This window comes from Rhinolophus hipposideros (assembly GCF_964194185.1).
Source record: "Rhinolophus hipposideros genome assembly, chromosome: 8".
NCBI classification, from domain to species: domain Eukaryota; kingdom Metazoa; phylum Chordata; class Mammalia; order Chiroptera; family Rhinolophidae; genus Rhinolophus; species Rhinolophus hipposideros.
In genome coordinates, this window is record NC_138054.1 from 69,499,356 (window position 1) to 69,522,639 (window position 23,284).

Below are 23,284 nucleotides of genomic sequence, written 5' to 3' on the forward strand. Positions count from 1 at the left end.
AAGGATGCTGTCTGCAGGTCAGGAAGAGAGTCCTTACCAGAATACAATATGAGTCTGCACGCATCTTGATCTGGGATTTCTAGCCTCTAGAACTGTGAGAAAATATGTTTTTGTTGTTTTGGTCTGCAGTATCTTGTTATGAGAGCCTAAGGTGGCTAATACATATGGTAAGTTTTTCCTTTTGAGGAACTGCTTAACTTTTTGAGGCATGGCCAATATTTTTATCTTTTCTGGATACTAGACTCTTGTATTACTTTCCTAGTGCTGCTGTAACAGAGTGCCAAAAATTGAGTGTCTCAAAAGAAAAGAAATTTATTGTCTTAGTTCTGGAGGCTAAAAGCCTAAAATCAAGGTGTCAGCAGGACCATGCTTCCTCTGGCTTTTCCCGGGGAGAATCCTTACTTGCTTCTGGCCGCTGGCCTCCCTTGGCTGTGGATGCATTATTCCAGTCACGTGGCCATCTTCTCCCTGTGTGTATTCACATCATCTTCCCTCTACGAGTATCTGTCTCTGTGCCCAAGTTTCCCCTTTTCATGAAGACATGCGTCATATTGGATTAATGACCTCATTTTAACTGGATTACCTCTGTGAAGACCTTATTTCCAAATAAAGTCACATTCTAGAGGAAGTGGGGGTTAGGACTTCAACATATCATTTTTGGGGACACAATTCAACGTGTAACAACCCTTATCAGATACATGATTTGCAAATATTTTCTCCTTCTCTGTGGGTTATCTTCCACTTTCTTGGTAGTATCCATTGAAGTTCAAAGTTTTAAATTTTGATGAAGTCCAATTTATCTATTTTTTTCCTTTGGTTTCTTGTGCTTTTGGTTTCATATCTAAGAAACCATTGCCTAATCTAAAGTCATGAAGAATTTACACCTGTGTTTTCTTCTAGTATTGTAGTTTGGACTCAAATTATTTTAGAAAATGTGTTTCGATTTCTGGATGACTTGCTTGTATTTATCTTTTTGTTTCTGATTTTACTTCTCCATAATTAGAGAAAGAGATCTGTACAGTTTTTACTCCCCGCTCCTTTTCTTCCAGCAGGGAAGGGGGATGTGGCTGTTGAGCAGGTTTCCAATAGTGTCCACTGTACTCTTGGCCCCCGCTTGGATGCTGGCTGAATCTCATCACAAATCTACAGAAGGAGAGCAGGTGCTTGGGCTCAGTTTTTAGCTTCATTCTCAGGATTTAGCAGGCTTTCATATAATCTCTCTCTGTGGGGCTGAAATGCAACCTTCTCCTATATCTACATCCTGGCCACCTGTTGCTTTCAACAAATGTTTCAAAAAATGACATTCCTGGGCCGGCCTGGTGGCTCAGGAGGTTGGAGCTCCATGCTCCTCACTCCGAAGGCTGCCAGTTCGATTCCCACATGGGCCAGTGGGCTCTCAACCACAAGGTTGCCAGTTCAACTCCTCGAATCCCGCAAGGGATGGTGGGCTGTGCACTTTGCAACTAAGATTGAACACAGCACCTTGAGCTGAGCTGCCCCCTGGATGGCTCAGTTTGTTGGAGCGCGTCCTCTCAACCACGAGGTTGCCGGTTTGACTCCCACAAGGGATGGTGGGCTGTGCCCCCTGCAACTAGCAACAGCAACTGGACCTGGAGCTGAGCTGCGCCCTCCACAACTAAGACTGAAAGGACAACAACTTGAAGCTGAACGCTCCCTCCGCAACTAAGATTGAAAGGACAACAACTTGACTTGGAAGAAAGTCCTGGAAGTACACACTGTTCCCCAATAATGTCCTGTTCCCCTTCTCTAATAAAATCTTTTTTTTAAAAAAAGGCATTCCTAGCTATTTCCTATCTGTGCCTTCTGCTTGTATCTCCAAGGGACTACGCCACCTCCTGGGATGCTTCATCACTCCTCTCCCCTTTGTGCCCACATCTTTTCTGGGAGCTGCCATCTCAAGTGGATTTAGGCTGAGAGGTGCTCCATAGGGATAAGGAAAAGCACTTTTCCTCAAAAGCAGCTATGCAGTCAAGTGATGGCTGTCCATTGTCCAGTTGACAAAGACATTGCTATTTTTTAAGGGTCAGACAGTGGGAGGATGGATAAAGGACCTTTCAAGTTATTTTTAGGATAGGAGGCAGTGCCACTCTGTGGGCAGCTTACCCTGGAAGTTCACTACAATTCCACGTCTCAATCTGGTTCCACTGGCTTTATCACAGGCAGGAAGATGCCAGTCCATACCTCCTCCCCCTCAGCTGTCAGGACTACTCTATGGTGATGTTCTGGGTTTTCAACTCTTTCTTTTAATTGGAATTCGACAAAGACTGGAGGTGGGGCTGCTGGATGGGTGCCACTTAAAACTGGAAGCCACATTCACAGACTTCAAAGAGTGAGCTACGTATGCCCTGTCTCCATTTCCTGGGCCCATCACTACCTGACATCAAGCTCCCCTCAGTGCCCTGGAGTCACGGGGAACCTCCATGTGGTGAAAGCTGGAGGGCACTTTGAATCATCTTTCCCCATCTCTTCTTAACACACCACGCTGCCAACCACTGGCCTCTGTTGTTGGCAAACTACTGAGTGCTCACCCTGTGTCAGGTATTGTGCTTAAGCTCTTTGCATTCATTACTTCATAAAATTCTCCCAGCAAGCCTGTGAAGCGTCGTCATTGTTTCCATGCTACACATGAGGAGACTGAGGCACTTGCTCATAGACCCGTAGCTAATAACCGGAAGTGTCAGCAGAGAAGCTTCTTAAATGTTCTCTTCCTGGGACTTCTGTGACCTTGTTTGCTCTAGGTCCTCCTGTTAATTCTCCGGCTCCTCCTTTCCAAGCACCTTTTCCTTCGTCTGTCTTTGAATGTTGTGGTTTCTTGGCTTTACTTCCTCGAAGTTTTTCCTCCTCTCCTTGTGGGTAGTTTTACCTAATCACTTTCTAATGGGTCTTGGATCTCCATCTTCCTCCCAGACACCTTTTGTGAGCCCTGGAACCACTTCCCCAGCTGCCTTTCCAGCTCCTGTCTTGGAAACCCCTTGGATCAACATTGCAGTGAAGTCGTGATCTTTCCCCCCAGTAACCTGGTGGTCCCTGGCTTAGTTCAGGCATTAGTACTTATTTGTTTGTTTTGCTGTTGTCCATTGGCGTTATCTAGACTAGTGGTTCTCCAGCTTGTCTACGTATTGGAATCACTGAGAGCTTAAACTATCTCTCTCTCTCTCTCTCTCTCTCTCTCTCTCTCTCTCTCTCTCTCTCTCTCTCTCCTCATAGTCTAATGCCTAGTCCCACCCCACAGAGAATATGATTTAATTGCTTTCAGTTGTACTTGGGCATCAATATTTTTTTATGTGGTAAAAAAAAACAACATAAAATTTAGCATCTTAACCATTTTAAGTGTGTTAACTCTATGCACACTGTTGTGTAACACATCTCTAGAACTTTTTCATCTTGCAAAACTCAAACTCACTGACCAATTGAACAGCAGCTTCTATCCCCCACGAGCCCCTGGGCAGTTCTATCTGGCGGTTCGTATGGTCATTCTATTTCTAATTCTTTGAGGCACCTCTATGCTATTTTCCATGGCAGCTGCATCGTTTTACATTCCTACCAACAGAGCACCAGGGTCCCAATTTCTCCACATCCTTGACAACACTTGTTATTTTCTTATTTTTCTTTTTCTGTTTGTTTGTTTTTTGGGGGGGGTTGATAGTCGCCATCCTAATGGCTGTGAGGTGGTATCTCATTGTGGTTTTGACGTGCATTTCTCTGATGATTAGTGATGTTGAGCATCTTTTCATAGGCTTGTTGACTATTTGTATATCTTCTTGGAGAAATGTTTATTCAAGTACTCTGCCCATTTTTTAATTGTGTGATTTGTGGGATTTTTGTTGTTGATGTTGAGTTGTAGGAGTTCTTTATATATTATATATATTAATCCCTTATCAGATATATGGTTAGCAAATATTTTCTCCCATCCCATAGATTGCCTTTTCACTTTGATGATTGATTCCATTGCTGCGCAGAAGTTTTTAACTTTGATATAGTCCCATTTATCTATTTTTGCTTTTGTTTCCTGTGTTTTGGATTTCATAGCTAAGAAATCATTGCCAGATTTGATATTAATTTCATGAACTTTTCTCCCTATATTTTCTTTTAGGAATGTTATAGCTCCAGGTCTTATGCTCAGGTCTGTAATCCATTTTGAGTTAATTTTTGTATATAGCATATGGTAAGGATCTACCTTCATTCTTTTACCTGTGGATATCCAGTTTTACTCACACATTTGTCGTAGAGACTATCCTTTCCCCATTGTGTAGCTTCGGCACCTTTGTTGAAGATCATTTGGCCATACAAGTCAGGGTTTATTTCTGGGCTTTCTATTCTGTTCCACTGATCTATATTTATTTGTGCCAGTAGCATACTGTTTGGATTACTGTAGCTTTGAAATATGTTTTGAAGTCAGGAAGTGTGAGGCCACCAGCTTTGTTTTTCTTTCTCAAGGTTGTTTGAATATTGATGATCCTTTGAGAATCCATATGAATTTTAGGATGGCTTTTCTCTATTTCAGTAATAATATGCCATTGGGATTTTGACAGGAATAACATTGGCTTTATAAATCACTTTGAATAGCATGGACTTAACAATATTAAGTCTTCTACTTCATAAACATGGATGTCTTTCCATTTATTTGTGTCTTCTTAAAGTTTTCAGCAATGTTTTACACTTTTCACTGTACCAGTCTTTAGCTTTTTTTGATTGTTTATTCCTGCGTATTTCATTTTTTTTATAAAAAGATTTTATTGGGGGAATGGGAACAGGACTTTATTGGGGAACAGTGTGTACTTCCAGGCCTTTTTTCCAAGTCAAGTTGTTGTCCTTTCAGTCTTAGTTGTGGAGGGCGCAGCTCAGCTCCAGGTCCAGTTGTCGTTGCTAGTTGCAGGGGGCACAGCCCCCCATCCCTTGCGAGAGTCGAACCGGCAACCTTGTGGTTGAGAGGACGTGCTCCAACCAACTGAGCCATCCGGGAGCTCAGCGGCAGCTCAGCTCAAGGTGCCATGTTCAATCTTAGTTGCAGGGGGCGCTGCCCACCATCCCTTGTGGGACTCGAGGAATTGTACTGGCAATCTTGTGGTTGAGAGCCCACTGGCCGATGTGGGAATCGAACCGGCAGCCTTCGGAGTTAGGAGCATGGAGCTCTAACCACCTGAGCCACTGGCCAGCCCATATTTCATTTTTTTTGATGCTATTGTAAGTGGGTTTGTTTTCTTAATTTCCTTTTCAGATTTTTCGTCATCCTTGCTCAGGGGCCATGCTAATCTTCTCTGTATAGTTCCAATTTTAGTATATGTGCTGCCGAAGCAAGCACCTCCTTTTCAGATTTTTCATTGTTAGTGTATAAAAATCCAACTGATTTTTGCATGTTGATTTTTTTATCCTACAACTTTGCTGGATTTGTTTATTAGTTTTAACAGGTTGTTGTTGTTTTGTGGAATTTTTTGGGATTTCTACATATCATCTGGGGACAGAGATAATTTTACTTCTTCATTTCCAGCCTGGTTGCCTTTTGTTTCTTTCTCTTGCCTGCTTGCGCTGGCTAGGATTTCCAGTACTATGTTGAATCGAACTGGTGAGAGTGGACATCATTGTCTTGTTGCTGATCTTAGAGGGAAAGCTTTCAACCTTTCACTGTTGAGTAAGATGTTGGCTGTGGTCTTTTCATATATGGCTTTTATTGGGTTGAGGTAGTGTCCTAATATTCCTAGTGTGTTGAGTATATTATCTCTTGACCAGATCATTAGAATAGTTCAGTAGCTGGCCTTCCTACCTATTAAGCTGTCTAATGTCTCTAATCCACAGAAAGTGTAGAAAGAGCGTGGGTGATTAGAACCAATCACCATAAGGGTACGCAGCAGGAGGCTGGGTGCTTCCCCCCCACCCCAGGAGCCACTGAAGTAGAGAGCTGTAGGGTGACAGGGAGCTTGCTTCCCTCTGGTCTGGACCCCTGAGGCTCTGCCCCTCAGGGACCTCTTGTCACACCCACAGCCCTTTAGACCATGCCCGCAGCTGTCCCTAGCCCCTCCCCCACTCCTGCATGCCCAGTCCTTCCAGCTCCCTGGCCTTGCCCTGCAGTTGGATCTCTGTTGAGAATCCCACAATACTTACTTTCAGGACCCTGGGAGGAGGATGAGATTCGCAGGGACCGAGTGGAACCCCAGAGCGTGTCCCTGTCATGGCGGGAGCCCATCCCTGCTGGAGCCCCTGGGGCCAACAGCACGGAGTATGAGATCCGCTACTATGAGAAGGTGAGTCGGAGCCTGGGAAGGACCTGGGGCTGCATCCCCGGCTGTGGTCTGTCCCCTTTGCCTGTCCACTTCCTCTTCTTTGCAACCTTCTCCCTGCAAAAGCCATTCTTACTTTCTTACTAAACATGTCCACTGGCCTCCCAGGCTGGAGTTTCTTCCTGTCCGCTCCACACCATGGACTCCCCTGTTCTTCCTCTTTCCCTCAAGTCTCCGTTCCTCGCTAGGCATCATGTCCGTTTTCACCACTTTTGCCTAGCGTGTACAATTGACAAAGAGCTTTGTCTGCGGGCTGATCCAGAGTTTGTGTGCCCAAATCATATGCATACAATTTGCAACACTTTTAAGAAAAAGAATGCAGAAAGATTATGTTGTTTCCATTTGTATAAAAATGTGTGCCTGTTGGAACACATTGCTAAGTCAGCTGGTATAATTGCACTGATACAAAGGATGTGTGACACACCATTTACAAATGAAGAATCTACAGTGCCCCTTATTGTAAACTCCACCTGCCATCGATTCTCATAGGATGCTTTTCTGACCTCGTGTCTGTTGTCAATCTGTGGGTGCAGTTCAATCATGATATGACGAATGGAGTTACAGTCCAATCCACTCTCTCTTTTCCCCATAAATATATTGTCTTTAAATCTGATATATAATGTACCGTTAAACTGTTTCTCACCTTGGTGCAAATTTTATTAAAGTGAAACCTGGCTTTCAACTTCAGCACCATATGTGTCAGGACTTCACTCACTTCTCAGTGACTCAAGGGACTTCTTTGCTGAATCAGACAATAGTTTTTAAATCCCTGAAGTCTATTGAGAACTATGAGTTGGGGCGGGAGGGATATCAGACAGGAAGGGGGAGGAACTTCTGAGTCACTGCTGGGCGACCTAGAGGGTAGGGTGCCCTGACTGAGGTGGAGAACCACTGAGGGGCAGGGGCAGGTTTGGGGTAAGGTGGTGAGCTTGGCTTTACCCACGTAGCATTCAAGGGGCCATGGGACATCCAAGTGGACTTGTAGGTCTGAAGCTGAAGGGAGAGGCGTGGGCTAGGGAAGGAGAGTTGGGGCTTTCAGCATACAGATGGTCGCGAAGCCAGAGGACAAGAAGAGATGCCCTAGGAGGGGAACGTGAGTGGGAGGAGTGGCCAGGACAGAGTTCTGAGGAGCCCTGCTGTCTAGGAGACAGCAGCAAAGGACACTGGGAAGGAGCGAGGCGCGCAGCAGTAGCTTAGAAAGGGCTCATTGAACTGACACTTGGGGATCAGAGTATAGACACAGAGTCGTGGAGTTGAGCTGGTGGATGCTCGCAGGCCCTCAGAGAGTGTGAATTTGCTGGGAACTAAAACCCTGGAAAGGAGGAGCCAGTACAAAAGGGACTATTTGAAGTCTTCAGGACCATCTCGTGGACCCCAGTGACTGGGGGTATTGCTGGAGCCACAGCGCCCCTCATTTGGGCATCTTTCTGCACCCCAGTCCAGCCTCCTCCGCAGAGGGGACTGCTCAGAGCTCATCATGCTGCCGCCAAGGTGGGCAGCCTTGCTCCTTTCCTCCTCCCCATCCCCAGCCTGCTCCATTTCCTAGGTCCTGCAGCCATTGCTTCACTGTTTTTCAAAACTGTTCACATGCCTGGAAGGGAGATTCTGATTGGCCCAGCTTGGGTCAAGTCTTCCCTGGTCCCTAAATACCATGACCAAGGGACTGGGGCCACAGGATGTCATGGAGGTGCCCTTCTGTGGGTGTGGCAGGGGCTCTAATAAGGAGGCGTGGGCAGAGGTGAAATGGTGGGAGTGTCTGTAATACCTGCCGTTATCAGATGTGTGGAGGCAGCATAATGTAGAACACAAAGCGCGGGATGTGAAGGAATGGAGCTGACACCCTGACCCTTCCTTCATGTGACCTTCACCTCAAAAGAAGATAGAGATGCTGTTGCGAGGATTGTAGGAGGTCGGGCTTCTAGAGGGTGTAGTACGGCACCTGACAGTGAGCAGGGCCTCGCTCAGTGACGTCTGTCACTGGGCCCACTTCTCCTGGGTGAGCTGCTTTACCCCTGAGCCTGATTTCCTTATCTGTGAAACAAGACAAACAAATCAAAAAGATAGGACAGTTATGAAAATCGATGACAAAGGGAAGAAAAGGCTTTGTGAGCTGACCAAGACCAGGCAGGTGTCAGGGCCCGTTTTCTTATTTTCCCTCTGAGGCATCAGGCCCAGCTTACCCCTTGGACTGCTAGGCCCTGATGTCCATCATCCTCTCATCCCCGAGAAGGAGGATCTAGCACCTTCTGTAAAGTTTCTCTTACTTTGAGGTGGGGCTGTGCTCACTGACTGTGGGGTGGGAACTTGGGGGGACACTATGGAAGAAACATGCGCAGTCCCCCAAGACGACTGGAGTCAGGTTCTCGTTCTCCTAAGGGTGCTCTCCAGCCCCCTTCCCTTTCCCCGTCCCTCTCCCAGAGGCGTGGTTCTGGGCCTCACGCCTCCATTGTCCACAGGGTCAGAGCGAGCAGACCTACTCCACTGTGAAGACAGGGATGCCTGCAGTCACCGTCACCAACTTGAAGCCAGCCACCCGCTACGTCTTTCAGGTCCGGGCTGCTTCCCCAGGGCCCTCCTGGGAGACCCAGAGCTTCAGCCCCAGCATTGAAGTACAGACCCCAGGGGAGGGTAAGTGCCGAGGGCCAGTGGACAGGGACCTGGGCAGGAGACAGATGGGAGAGGGATTATATGTGACATTAAGAGAGCCTACAAAACAGTTTAATTCATTACAACCTAATTAAGTAATAAATTGGGAGGCCACTAACTGATATCTACTTGGTGACATGAATTAGATTGGGTACCCGTCCTGGAGGAGCTCACAGGGAAGGGGTTCATGAACCCCTACACTCCAAGTCTCTGCTGTGGCTCCCTGCCTCACAGGACCTATCCCATGTCTTGTGGAAACATCCCTGCCCTCCCCAAGATTCCTGCTATTTCCTTGGAAGGAGTTCTAGTGTCATGGTCACCTCTTGTCTGACCGCTAAATTCTTGTTTCCATTCTGCTTCTTGCTCTGCCATGATGATGGACCCAAACATGGCACACTTGGCCTTAGAGTGTGAAGCCAACTTCACTGAAGGTGGGGGCCACGTAGAGGGGGTGCACTGCAGCAATCAATGAAACTAAACAAAACGAGAATTGTACACTTTCAATGGTGAATTGTATGGCCTGGGAATAATTTCTCATTGGAGCTGTTATCAAGACAAAATAAAACAGAAGCTGAACATTTAGCTATCTTGATCCTAAAACAGCTCCAGCTTCTCTACTGCAGTGCTCTACCACAGCCCCCCTTCACTTCTCTCCCCTGGTTCCTCTTCTCCCAGCCACCCCCAAGTTCCCTTTCAGGATGCCCACAGAGCATTTAGCTACCTCTTTTGTTGTTTCGCCTGCTGCTAACCCAGCCCTTGGGGTCTCACCTCTATCTACCCCAAGCAGCTCGTGAAAGTATTTTCCTAGACAAAGGCAATTCCCCCTAAGAGGCATTCTGGCACCAGCTGTCAAGATAATAATTCTTTCCAACCTGCTACACGAGTCTAATCCAAGATAGGAAGAGCTCTGAGCCCGAAGGGAGGTAGAGATAAAATGTTGAGGGAGTCTGAGTTCTGGGAAGGAAGACAGCACTTCTTGCTTGGATGCCTGTCTGCGCCAGACCGCAGCCAGGTGCTGGCAAGGGGAGATTAGAGCCATGTCTTGACGGCTGGGGAACATTTCAATGTGTGGAGACAGGCAGGGAAGGCATTTGGAGAAAGGAAGTCATCTGAGCAAAGGCTCATGGCTCTTGCTGGCGTGAGTGTGGTGTGTGTGGGGGCGCGGAGCTGGGGCTGATTACCTCCATTCTTTTGGTGTTTCTACATTAATAGCTACTGTTCAGCTCTGAAGCCTCCTTTGGGCCTGGCTATGGGGGCTGGGTCTCTCAATCAGCAGAGTACTTTTTCCAGTGAGCTGTGACCCCAAATCAAGATTATGATGAAAGCCCATGCTTCACCACTGTATTAATTATCTATTGCTGTCTAACAAGTTGCCCCCAAAATTTAGCAACTGAAAACAACAAACATTTGTTATCTCATGGTTTCTGTGGGTCAGGAATATGGGTGCAGCTAAACTAGGTGCCACTTGGCTCAGGGTGTCTCACAAGGCTGCAGTCAGGGTGACCGCTGGGGCTGTGGTCATCTCAAGGCTGAACTAGGGGAGACTCTGCCTCCCTGCTCGGGTTCTTGCTCGCTCTTACAGTTCCTTGCCTCATGCGTTTCTCCGTGGGGCTACTCATAACACAGGAACTGGATTCTTTTAGAGACTGTGAGTGAGCAAGAGTGCACCCAAAACAGAGGCACCATTTCTTGTAACCTAATTTTGGGAGTGCTATCCCATCACTTTGCCACATTCTGTTCATTAGAAGCGAGCGAATGTGTCCAGTCCATGCTCCAGGAGGAAGAACACCAGGAGGTGGGGACCCCGGAGGGCCGCTTCCCACGAACACCCTGTCTCCATTCTCCATTTCTGTGTCCACCTGGACCCCGCATTTCTAGCAGTCCTTGGCAACCACACCCCCTCTGCCCTGGCCAGACCCTGAGCTCTGTTCCCCACCCTGGAACCACGGGCTCTGAAATCCCCTCTTTGACCCTGGCTTTGGCGGCCTCTGACTCTCCCTTCCTCTTCTGTCCCTCTTTACTTGCTCTGTGACATCCTCCTAACAGCTCTTAGGGTCTGACCTCATTTCCCAGGCTGTCAGCCCCTCCTGGCCACACATCCATCTACCCAGCTACTGCTGCTTGTCCTGGCAGAACTACTCACCAGCTCTGCCTGCCTTCCTTCCCTAAACATCGTGCTGCACCTGCCCCACCAGCCCCCAGACTTGGGTCATCCTGCTCTGTCTGTCCCGCATGAGGCTGCCCCGAGAGGTGTATTTTGAAACCCCAGGTTAGTCTTCAGGGTTGGGCAGCATTTTCCATGCTCAGTAATTACCCCAGACCTCCACCTCTCACAGGCCTCCCCTCCCCCCACCCCCCAGCCAATACCCTCATTCCTTTCCCCTGAGGCGGACACTCTGTCCACTGTCCCCTGGCTCCCTGTGACCCACAGGATAAAGTCCACACTCCTTGGCCTAGCACTCAAGGCCTTCCAGGTTCTGTCTCCTCCCTGGTTCCCTGCATCCCCCCACCTTCCAGCTTCCCATCCTGCCACTCGCTGCCTCCACAGTCTCTTTCCAGCCACAAGAGACGACTTGCCATTTTCCAGACCCAGCATTTGCATCTGAGCATCAGCCACCTTGTCAGTCTTCCCGGTCAGACACCTCTTCTGGGAAGCCTTCCTCACTGGCTGAGGAAGAAATTATTGTGCCTCTGCTCAGCTGTGTTCATTTCTGTGTTTCTTTTTTCATTCTACAGTTAAGATTTTTGTTTCTGTCTCTGCCACTGGTCTGTACACTCCTCCAGGGCAGAGATTCTGGCTCATTAATTACTGTCTCCCCACTACTAGCACCAGCCTGGCACACATGATGGATGGATGGATGGATGGATGGAGCTAAGAGCCTGGGGTCCTCTAGGCCCCTCCCTTGGTGAAATAATTCAAAGCAGAGTCTTTTGGAATCAGGTTCAAATCTTAAGTTCATTATTTATTAGCTGTGTGACCTTGGGCAAATTACACAGCTTTTCTCAATGTCAGTTTCCTTGGCTATAAAGTGGAGACAGTAACACCTGACTGGCTTATTGTGATGATGAAGCAGGATCATTTGGTTAAGGCACATGGCATAATGTCCTGAATGGAGTAAGTGTGCATTAAATGTTAACTCTTATTATCATTGTTGGTGAATGGTCTGGTTTGGGGCTGGGGAGCTCAGACGAGAGACAGTTCCCCCTTCAAAGCTACCTTAAGTCTCTCATTACCCATCTGAAAAGTAAAGAGGGAGGCGCAGGCCAGCCTGCCTGGATCCCTGTTCTCTCTCAGAGCTGGGCTGCAGTGGAGGCACCCTGCCCTGGAGAGAAGGAAGCCTCAGGTGCCTCTTTGCTGGGGGCTGCCTCGTCCCTCCGCTGCGGGAAGGCCGGGGTCAAGTGCAGAGGTGCTGTGAGGTGAGGACGGGAGTCTGTCCTGGGGCTCACCCATGAGCATGGTCCTCTGCCTGCCTTTGCAGCTGCCTCCGGGTCCAGGGGCCAGAGCCCTGCAGTTGTCATCACCGTGGTGACCGTCTCAGCCCTGCTCATCCTGGGCTCCGTAATGAGTGTGCTGGCCGTTTGGAGGAGGTAGGTGGCTGGTTCCGGCCTGGCTGGCCCCAGTGCACATTAATGTGTGCTCACAGGCACGTCTGTACCCGCATGTCGCATGCAGATGTGCATATGCGCGCACACTGCTGTGGAGCTAAGGCCTGGCTAGCGCCGCCCTGGCCCCTCCCCCCACTTACGCTCTAGCGGCTGCCAGCACTGCAGCTAGCTCAGCCGCTCGGGATGAGGGGGATTTAGCTCCTTAACTCATTAAATGTCAGAAGGCATTACTGAGGACGGAATCAAGCTCGGCTGCTCCAGTGTGATTAGGATTCTCCTGAGGCACTCAGAGGCCCGCAGCCCCCGCCCCCAGGGGTCTTGAGGCCCTTGAACACAGCTACAGAGAAGACAGGCATAAATTGTGTTGCGTGTGGGGGGGGGGACGATAAGGAGGGGAACTCATACACCAGAACCCCCCAACCCCCAGCAGAAGAAAGCTTGCAGAAGAGTGGGCAGAGAAAGGGGATGGGAGGAGGGGAAAGATGTGGAGCTTGAGTCTGGCTCAGAGAAGATTCCAGTCCTTTTGCACACAGCAGAACCCTCGTGGTATATATTTCCCCCTTCTCCCCAGGGCCACACTACCACTTGCAGAGGTTCGCCAGGCAGGTGCCAGGGTGGGGCTGAAGTCAGCCTACTTGAGGGGTTAGACCGTCTACATGCAAAGGGCTGCATTGTACGGAGCAGAGGAGAGAAGTGGGCTGGCCAGGAGCCACATCTCAGCAGCCTGGAACTGCCTGTGGGCCGAGGGGACACTGAGCATTCATTTGGCACTGACTGTTTACTTGGCTGTGAGGCACTTGAAGTGACTGAGGCGGAGATGACCTGTCCTACGGGTCTGGGAGTCAGCTCTACCTGGGCCAGGTGAGTCAGGAAGGCAGGACGAGAGGATCCAGCTCTTTAGTCACAGAACTTAAAGGTCCATATGTTGGACCTATTGGGAAAGCAGGCAAGGACAGGAGCTGACAGCATCTCGTCCTGGCTGTGAGGTGAGCAGCTCAGAGAGGCAGAAAGAGGAAAGGGGAGAGGTGAACAAGGAGCATCTCTCCGGGAAGATTCTGCAGGGCCAGAGCAGCTGCCCAGGAGTGCCTCGGATACAGACGCACTAGGCAGGCAGAGTAAGCCAAGGAGTGGATTTCAAAATGTGCTCCAAATCAAATGCAGTGAAATGGGGCAGAATCAGCCGGTCTAGTGCTGATGGGCCTGGAGGCAAGCTGCTCCAGCAGGCGTGTCCCAACTTCGCAGACCTTAAAATCTCTCCCCTTCCCCCCCTTTCCGAATCTCTGTAGTGCTTGCTCTATGCAGTGGTCTCCTCACCTCCACTTTCCCTCCTCAGTCCGTCCTGGCTCGCCCCACTTCTCACCAGAGGGGGTCGTCCAGAGGAAGCTTCTCACCTTCTCTCCCACTCTTGCATCCATTCAGCCGTCCCATCATCTCTACCCACCTTTCCTGGATGTTCCCCTCATTCATGGAAGGCCTGTCACCACGCTGGGTGACCGCAGAGCCATTAGACCACCAGTCCCAGTTCTTGGCCTCTCAGTTACCTCACTTCTCATTCCCAAGGACCTTCTCTTCTGTTCCACCTCTGCCTCCCCCTCCCATATCCTGACAAGGACCTGGCCATCACCCCAAATACTGATCCACTTCTACTGTTGCCCTGCAGCTCCCTGTCCTTGCAGCGCGTTCCTTCAGCCCCATCTGCTGCACCTGCTCTTTAACCCCTTCATTAGCCCCTCACCTTCACGCCAGTCTTCTCTGGGCCTCTCCCTTCTTTTGCTCTAGAGGACATGTCTTCCTCTTAGCCAGGATCAGTCCTCCTACCTGGGACCTGAACCCACTCCCTCTTACATCTCAGGAACCTGTTACTATTTATAATGTCCCTTTCTCCCCTGCATAACAACTAACATTTATTGAGTTAGTAGGGTCTTAGTAAGACCCTTAGTAAGGCCTTTGCAACAGTGCCATCAGGCGAGGCTGTCATCTCTATCCTGATTTTATTAAAGAGAACATTGAGCCACCCTGTCCCACACCTGCCAAGTAGAGAAGCTGGGGAGCCGGTTGGTGCAGTCACGTTCCAGAGCCCATGCTGTTCACTTCCTGTTGCGACCACTTCCTCCTGTATGACAGCCTTCCTCCCCTTTCCCATTGGCATGGAACCGCGACCACCCCTCTCCATCCTCCCTTCATGCCGCCTCTTTGAGCCTTCACACGACCTCTCTCCCTGCTCCACTTTTCTTCCCTTGGTACCTAGACATAGCCACCCTGACTTCCCTTTATTTCCCTTCTACTTCTCCCACCGCTCTTTTGTGATCTCCTTGGCTTCCTTCTCCTGCACCCAATCTAAATGTTGGGGGTCCTCAGACTTCTTCCTCACCCCACTTCTCACAGCTCCCGAATTTGTATCTCCAGAGCCAACCTCTGTTCCAAACTCCAGACACACACGCACGCACGCATGCATGCACACACGCACACATGCGCACACACGCGCGCACACACACACATGCACACACACACCTAACTCCCTATTCATTGAATCCCCTGCTTATACCGTAGGCCCTGCAAGCTCACAAGTCCTTACATGAACTTCTGCTCTCCCTGTCTTGGTAAATGGCAGCACCATAAACTCTGCTGGGCAAGCTTTCTCCCGCTCCCTTCCTGCCTTCTAGCAATCTCCAAGCCCTGTGGCCCTGTCACCTAAATGTCACTTGAGTCCTCTCACTTTTCTCTCCATGGTCACCCCATAGCCTGAGCAACCCCCATCTCCTGCAGGGACAGCAACAGCAGCTGGGATGATCTTTCTAAAATGCAAATGGATCACAGCATCCCCCTGCTCAAAATTCCCTAGGGGCTCTCCTCTGCTCCTAGAATAAAAGCCAAAGTCTATCTGGGCTGCAAGGCCCTGCCTCAGGGGCCCCTAAATGCCAGGCTGTGGCTTTGTTGATTGTGATGCAGTCCTTTGTTCCACAGCTGCCGCTGTCTCAGGGAGCCGTTCTGATGGCTCTGGAAGGGGTCAGGTCCAACCATTATGTTGGTTTTCCCGACTAGACCCGAAGCTGCCCCTGAGTGCGAGGCCTGCCTGTTTGTTCACCTGTAGGCAGGGGGGCAGCTTGAGCTTAAAGTCAGGGGTGTGGATTTGGGTGCCTCTGGAGTGGCGAGAATGTGTACTATGTCTCAAAGTGAAAATAACTAGGAATGCTGATGGGACTGAGGGGTTAGGTCTGGAGCTAGGGTTACGTGTGTGCTGTGGGGAGGAGCTTTCAAGCCAGCAGAAAAAGAAGGTCCATCCCCTGTGGCACACATCTTGTCCTTTCGAAAGGACAAAGAGGTGCCGCCTTGGGATGCTGGTGAAATGGTAAGGGCTGGGGCAACCTGGCTCAGGGAATGGCTCTGACTCTGCACCCCCTCCCCTCCTAGGTCCTGCGGTTACGGCAAGGGGGGTCAGGACACCCATGATGAGGAGGAGCTGTATTTCCACTGTGAGTTGTCTGGGCCTGGCTTCAGGGGTGGTGGGCACCATCCTACCTCACTCCTCAACCCTCCTCCTTGCTGCTGTTACATGACTCCCACACTTCCCGCCACTATCCTCACTATCCTCAGGCCTCTTTCTCTCTCTCTCTCTCTCTCTCTCTCTCTCTCTCTCTGTTCCCAGTCAAAATCCCAACACGCCGCACGTTTGTGGACCCCCAAAGCTGTGGGGACCCGCTGCAGGCTGTTCATCTGTTCGCCAAGGAGCTGGATGCGAAAAGCGTGACTCTGGAGAAGAGCCTTGGAACAGGCAAGCTGGGCGTCCAGGAAACCTTGTCATTCTGAGAGCCCTGCCTCTGCCCTAGCTCCTCCCACCCTAGAAGCCCTGCCTTCACCCCACCGTGATTCTATAAGCTTTCCTCCGCCCCAAATGCTGCCCCCATTTCTGGAAGCCATGCCTTCACCCCAGTCCCCCTCCCTGCCTAAGAAGCCCCAAGTCCACATCCAGCCCCACCTCCACCCACCAGGTTCCAAAGTAAGGGCTGGCAGAGGAGTCTGTGACCCTGCCCTGCCGTCCTACCTTCTCCCTGAACCCAGGGTGCCTGAGATCTCTCCATTCAGGCCCTTTCAGAGCTGGTCTCTGCAGACTGCCACTGGCAGAAGTTTGGCCCAGGCCTCCATGGGGCAGTGGGGAGCGGCCTCTGCACACTTGGCGGCCAGACATACCCGAGCTTTAGTCCTGGCACTATCGCTGACCAGCTGCGTGATCAGTTTCTCATTTGTGAAGTGGTCATGATAGCTGCCTCAGCAGGAGCTGATGTGTGCACTTCACAAGCTCCGCACAAGGCCTGGCTCACGGTGGGTGCTCGCCCCCTAACGGTTAGTCTCCTGGTTTCCTTTCTTCCCGTCTACAAACCACCGGGCCCTGTGCTCCGAGAAGGCAGCTGCTGTCACCAGGAGCCTGATGCTATGCCCTGACACTGTTACCAGACCCACTGGGCAGAAGCCGGAAGGGGCCGTGGGGCAGAATGGATGTCATCATTATCCGTCCCGGGGCAGCCTGGGCTTTGGTAACCTTCAGTGTTCTGCCATATGCCACGTCCTCTCTCTGAGGCTCTGAAACCTCCCGCTGAGGCAGGCAGGGAGGAATCCCCGGTTCACACAGAAGGAAACTGAGGCCAAGAGCAGGAAAGAGAGGTGAAGCCCACCACACTGCTGGTCCTCAGTTTCTCGGGGGTTGACCCCAGGAGCTCTGAGTCCCAGACCAGAAACGCCCGTGATCCAGAGTTGCTCTCTCTTCAGCTCACCCTGCCGGGTTGGCCGGGAGTGGCCTCCAGGGGGGTGTCTGAGGTGCTGTGTCCCCACAGGGCGCTTTGGGGAGCTGTGTCGCGGCTGCCTGCAGCCCCCTGGCCGCCAGGGGCTCCCTGTGGCCGTGCACACGCTGAGGGAAGGCTGCTCCGACTCTCAGAGGCTCAGCTTCCTGGCCGAGGCCCTGACCCTGGGTCAGTTTGACCACAGCCACATCGTGCGGCTGGAGGGGGTCGTCACCCGAGGTAGGGCCCATGCAGGTGGAGATGACGGGGCGGGAGGGGGGTGCTCCTGTGCCCCAAGGCCCTTCCCTCAGCCTCGAGAGGCAGCGCCTGCGAGGCCCAGCATGGAGAGGCCTCAGCTTTCTTTCACTGACTCAGGGTGGCCCCTCTGACCGAGTGACCTTTCTGACTTGTGGTCACACTCTGGGGGGTGGGTCATTGGACCTTGGGTGATCTCTCTTAGCAAACTTGTTGCAGCTCCTGACATTGCCTTTGTCACCCTGCAGCTGCCTGCTTTTTTGTTCTTCAGCATAGGGGATCCTGGGCTGGGAAGGAAGGTGGCAAGATTAGGGGGGTATGGCCTTCGTTCTGGCCATTTTGGCCCAGGTCGGAACTTATGTGGGGGGAGCATGTATGCGGAGGGGAGCAGACAACTCAGCCTCTGTATGTTCCCCGTCCCTGGGCACAGGAAGCACCTTGATGATTGTCACTGAGTATATGAGCCATGGGGCCCTGGATGGCTTCCTCAGGGTGAGTGGCCTGGGCCCTGGGGGGTAGAGATGACCATTTTATTCTTGGTTCCTCACTTTTCTCTTGGGTGGGGCTTGGAGTTGAAAAAGTACCCACTGACCAGGCTGACCTGGTGGGTTACGGGGCAAACTGAAGCCCAGAGAGGGCCACATGACTTCCCGAGGTCACACAGCACCAGAGAGGCTGAGGGTACAGCCCTGGCCTCGGTCTCCTTCTCTCCCTCAGAGGCACGAGGGCCAAATGGTGGCCGGACAGCTGATGGGGCTGCTGCCTGGGCTGGCGTCGGCCATGAAGTATCTGTCAGAGATGGGCTACGTTCACCGGGGACTGGCCGCCCGCCGCGTGCTGGTCAGCAGTGGCTTCATCTGCAAGATGTCCGGCTTTGGGCGGGGACCCCGGGACCGAGCAGAGGCTGTCTACACCACCATGGTGAGGGCTTCCTTCCCCCAGGCAAGACTGCTCTATTTCCCATCAAACTGCCCTGGAGTCGCATCCCCCCGACTCGTGCCCCCTTCCCTGCTGTGTCAGGGTCACTCCCCCCACCTGCCTCTCCACCCAGTTGGTCCCGAATAAATGCCAGTTTGGACGTCTCTTTGTGGTTAGCTTGTGTGCCTTCCCCAGATGTGCCACTGGGAGGACGGCAGGTGGGGCTGGCTCTGAGGCTTGGTGGGGTGGGGAACCTGGGTATGACCCCGTCCCTTTCTGCCCCTGACCTGCGCACCTGCCCACAGAGTGGCCGAAGCCCCGCACTGTGGGCAGCCCCCGAGACGCTGCAGTTCGGCCACTTCAGCTCTGCCAGCGATGTGTGGAGCTTCGGTGTTGTCATGTGGGAGGTGATGGCCTTTGGGGAGCGGCCCTACTGGGACATGTCTGGCCAAGATGTGAGTGACCTGTGGCTCCAGCTCCTTGTCTTTTGATCCTCTTGCCCTCTGACCTCAGACCCCAGTTCCCTGACCCTTGACCTCCTAGCCCCAAGCCCCTCCTCACTGTTTACTTGCTTCTTGTCCCGCCTGGCCACCACTTGAGTCTTCCTTGGGATAGAATGTGTGTGTATGTTGGGGGGACCTAAAACCTCCTGTCTGCTCCCTCCCCGCCCCCATGGCCCAGGTAATCAAGGCCGTGGAGGATGGCTTCCGGCTGCCACCCCCCAGGAACTGCCCCTCCCCCCTGCACCGGCTGATGCTTGATTGCTGGCAGAAGGACCCAGGTGAGCGGCCCAGGTTCTCCCAGATCCACAGCATCCTGAGCAAGATGGTGCAGGACCCAGAACCCCCGAAGTGTGCCACAGCCACCTGTCCTAGGTACATTCCCATCTAGCCCCATCCACAGCACATACAGCTGACCTCTCAGCTGTCCACAAGTGGCCGCCCATGTGCCCTAAGTACAGCTGCCTCACCTGTTACCCCTCCTGTCTAGGTATGACTGCTCACCCAGCTGCCCCAGATAGAGCCAATATTCATGCCCACTTGCCTTAGGCACGTAACCTTTCACCCAGCTTAGTCACTTCTGCTTGTCTTGGATTTTGCTTCCCATTTCCCAAGTACCATGACCATTGACTCGATAAGTATATGTGGTAATAGTCCTAACACATTTGTCGTTCCAGTAAATAAAATACATGAAATTAGTATAAGTTGTCCCCAAAATGGGTCACTTCCCAAACTCTCCTCGGTATGTCTACTCCCCAAGCTGTTCAGATACTCCCAGTCCGTGTGGCTGGCTCAGGTGCAAGCCACTCACCTCCACCTGCCTGAGAATGTCGAAACTTCATCTGCTCTGAGAATGCCTAGCAATCCATGTGAGCCAGGTCTGCCCTGGGGCTCAGTTGCTTCCTCTTCTCCTGTCCTTTCGAGCTGGCCTCTCCTCAGGAGAGTGACCAGGTCTGGGCACCGATCCCTGCTGTCCGCTGACCACTTGTCGTGCAGGGTGTCAGCCGGGATCTGTGCTCCCGCTCCCCACATAAGAACACAGGACATGGTGAGGCCAAAAAGGAACACCCACGGAGCCATAGGTAGGGGAGTCATACCACTATGTTCTCGCTGGCGGCTGGGTTGGAGACACAGGAAGCAGGAGCCACACTGTTCGCAACCCTCACTGCTCCGCTTGCAGGCTCAGCCACCATCTTCTTGCTAGCCCCGATTTTCTGCTAGCGTAGCCACAGCAGTTATATTAGTGGCCAATGGCTCACTGGTTACAGCTGACGGCCAACTAGCCACAGCTGATGGCCATCCAATCACAGTTGATGGCCATTTACTACCTGAGCCAGCCCCTTTCTAAGTGAGGCCAAGAGCCTGGAAACTGCTTTCTGGGGCTCTGTCCCCACACCACTGCTCCTCTGCCTCTAGGCCTCCCACCCCGCTGGCGGACCGTGCCTTCTCCACCTTCCCCTCCTTCGGCTCCGTGGGTGCGTGGCTGGGGGCCCTGGACCTGGGCCGCTACAAGGACAGCTTCGCTGCAGCCGGCTACGGGAGCCTGGAGGCCGTGGCCGCCATGACTGCCCAGTGAGTCTCAGCAAGTCAGGGGCCCTGTCGCTGCCCATGTGGGAGCTCAGCCTGTCCTGATTCTGGGCCCTTCCCTGTCCAGACAAGGGGAGGGAGAGGAGAAGGGGGGCGTTGGCTTCTCCGACCAGCCCTTCTTTGCAGGGACCTGATGAGCCTGGGCATCTCTTCTGTGGAACATCGGGAGGCTCTCCTCAGTGGGATCAGCGCCCTGAGGGCACGAGTACTCCAGCTGCAGGGCCGTCGGGTACAGGTGTGAGCAGCCTCCCAACTCTTCCAGGCCAGGACCCCAGGGAGTCTGCAGACCCCAGCCCTGGCAAGCTGCTCTCCACTCTTGCGGAAGTGAGCATTCTCTTCCTTCACGTGGGGCCAGTTTCCTCCCATTTCACTGCCTACTCCTTCTACCTCCCCCAGTCTGAACACCTTGGCTGACTCAGGCCCCCTGGAAAAAGGGTCAGATCCTTGGAGAGGACCCTTGAGAGAACAGCAGGAGGAAATGCAGGGTCTCAGACACTGAGGGCGCGGAGGGAAGGTACAGCTTTAAATCCCCGGGCTCATGCCCTTCTGTCTTCCATGCTACAGGGAGCCCGGGCCTACCCCACTATCCCACAGACCCACTGGCCCACAGGCAGCACAGGTCACTGCTGGGCTCTCACTAGACCTGCCAGTGACCACAGCTGCCTGGTCCGCCCATCTTATTGGGCCCTGGAGGGGCAGAGTCCTCAGCTCCTTGTACTGGGCTCAGCCCTGTCTGGACACTTGTCCTGAGGCCTAGGCAGCAGAGGTGGCGCTGAGCTCAGTGCCCCGAGGGCCCTAGACCCAGGAGCTGACTTCTGCTTCCCCTGCCCTTGGGCTGACAGTTCAGGGCCAGGGTGAGGGTCGTGGCGAGGCCACTCAATGTCCCGGTGCTCCCACTCAATGTCCTGGTGCTCCCACTCAATGTCCCGGTGCTCCCGAGGCCCTGCCAGCCTCCCCTTCGCGCTCCTTTGATAAACTCTCTGGCCAGGACACCTGGGAAGAGCATGGGTGAGATGTTTCCTCCCCAGGGGGATCCAAGGACTTTGCTCTCTAGCCTTGGGGAATGATGAAGGAGAGAGTCTCAGAGATGGGTCTTCTCTCTCTGATAGGCTGGTCCATCCCTCCCTGTGCAGATGGGGAAAGCCGAGACCCAGTGAAGAGCTAGGGCCAGGCCTGGGCTGCAACCACGTTGGCCAACTTCCTGTCTAGGGGTGAGGTTGGATCTGGAGAGCGCGGCCTTGGTCCTGCCCTGTGATCCCATCACTCCTTCCTGAGGCAGAGATACTCAGGTGACCCCTGGTGGAAGCTCCACCCCCTGGCTACCATCCAGCCTCTAGGAGTGCCTCCTCCCTCTGGCTTCTGCAGGCCTCTGGCAGCAGTGGGTGCACTTAGCTGACTCCAGAGGTCCTCATCCAGAAGGTCTCCCCAAAAGTTGTGATGATTGTGAGGCCACGCTTTCATAGAATGGCAGGAAGGCAGCTGGGGCTAGATAGGGCCATGGGGGCTGAGTCTTTCCGAGTCACCCCTGACATGCCTGTTCTGGGTTTCACTGTGTATGTTGGGGGTAGGAAGGAAGAGCCAAGGGCTGGAGGAAAGGGGTAAATGAGACCCAGAGCTGGTCCTCGTAGGGCTCAGACCAGGTGGGGAGATGAGCTCAGGCACCAAGTAGCACCACAAGGGTGCCTTCCAGTAATGCCCCAGGGCCCCAAAGGAAACCTCGGGTCTGTGGGCTGGTGGGTGGAGGGGCAGACGGACACTCTCTTGATCTGTGTATTTGGGGGGTGTCTGAAAAGGCTTCTTGGCTGAGAGGCTGCCTGGGAAGTTGCCCAGGGTCTTAAAGGTGGGAGAGAGTTCCTTCTTTGGGTGGGTAGAGTTTTCAGCAGGCCAAGATGGAGGGCCTAGGACAAGAGGAGTCCAAGCAGATGGGCTAGCCTGAGAAGGAGCCTGTAGTGCATCTTTGGGGCGCGCCCATGGTGGGGGACGGTGCTCACAGCAGTGCCTTTGGCCTGGCCCTGCCGGGGCAGCTCTGCCCTCCTTAGAGTCCCTCCACCCCCCTGCTCCCCCATCTCCTGGGCAACTGCCCAAGTTCAGTGACTTTGGGGGTTCTGGGAGAGACTGAGCTATTGCTCAGTGCCAGGTGCCCTTCAGACTCTGCACCCCACCCCCTGCCCCCTGGGAAGCCTGGAGAGGACACTACATGGGACCAGCGTCCAGTCTTGGGTGGAGGGAGCCTCATCTCTGTCTCCAGCTCCATCTGTCATGCTCTGAAGGTCAAAGTCCCCTCCACCTCCCCCAGCTGTTCTGCAGAGGGGCTCCTGCTGGCAGGACTTCGGTGTCCAGGGTAGACCTCCCTCCACTGAGGAGAGAGGTCCCAGAACCCTGAGGGGTCCCAGGCCTCAGCCCTGCACGGGTGCTGGTGCGATGCAGGCTGATGGCTCTCTGGGAGCCCTCTACAGATCTATTTTTATATGGAACTTGTTCACTGGACAGAAGGAAGTGGCCTGCAACCCCCCAGTACTCCCATCTGAGCTCACCCAGGAAGGGAAGGGGCTGGTTGGGGAGGTGATTTCTTTGACTAAATGCTGGAGATGTTTTTATAATTCTTGGGTTCTACATGCAGGACAAAGGAATAAAAACTTGTGTGTGATATGGTGCCTCTTTCAGCGACAATTGCTTAACCATTAAGTAGCTTGTGTGGGAG

The 23,284-nt window shown here is 52.5% G+C and overlaps 1 protein-coding gene across 4 annotated transcripts in view; it reads left to right on the forward strand.

Annotated features, from left to right (window-relative positions):
• The window catches only part of EPHA10 (EPH receptor A10), a 46,138-nt gene that overhangs the window by 15,215 nt on the left and 7,639 nt on the right, over window positions 1–23,284 (forward strand). The window contains exons 6-18 of one of the 4 annotated variants that reach the window (XR_013993900.1): window positions 6,127–6,260; window positions 8,753–8,924; window positions 12,422–12,530; window positions 15,960–16,021; window positions 16,195–16,320; window positions 17,378–17,563; window positions 18,009–18,070; window positions 18,296–18,499; window positions 18,802–18,951; window positions 19,178–19,371; window positions 20,413–20,568; window positions 20,710–20,907; window positions 21,693–23,232. Coding sequence is in view for 2 of the 4 variants with exons in the window: in XM_081057894.1 (XP_080914020.1) it covers window positions 6,127–6,260; window positions 8,753–8,924; window positions 12,422–12,530; window positions 15,960–16,021; window positions 16,195–16,320; window positions 17,378–17,563; window positions 18,009–18,070; window positions 18,296–18,499; window positions 18,802–18,951; window positions 19,178–19,371; window positions 20,413–20,568; window positions 20,710–20,824 (1,670 nt within the window). In the remaining 2 variants the exon portion in view is untranslated. Of the gene's footprint in view, window positions 1–6,126; window positions 6,261–8,752; window positions 8,925–12,421; window positions 12,531–15,959; window positions 16,022–16,194; window positions 16,321–17,377; window positions 17,564–18,008; window positions 18,071–18,295; window positions 18,500–18,801; window positions 18,952–19,177; window positions 19,372–20,412; window positions 20,569–20,709; window positions 23,233–23,284 lie in introns of those variants that run through there. The other 3 variants (XR_013993899.1, XM_081057894.1, XM_081057895.1) reach the window with 3 other exon arrangements.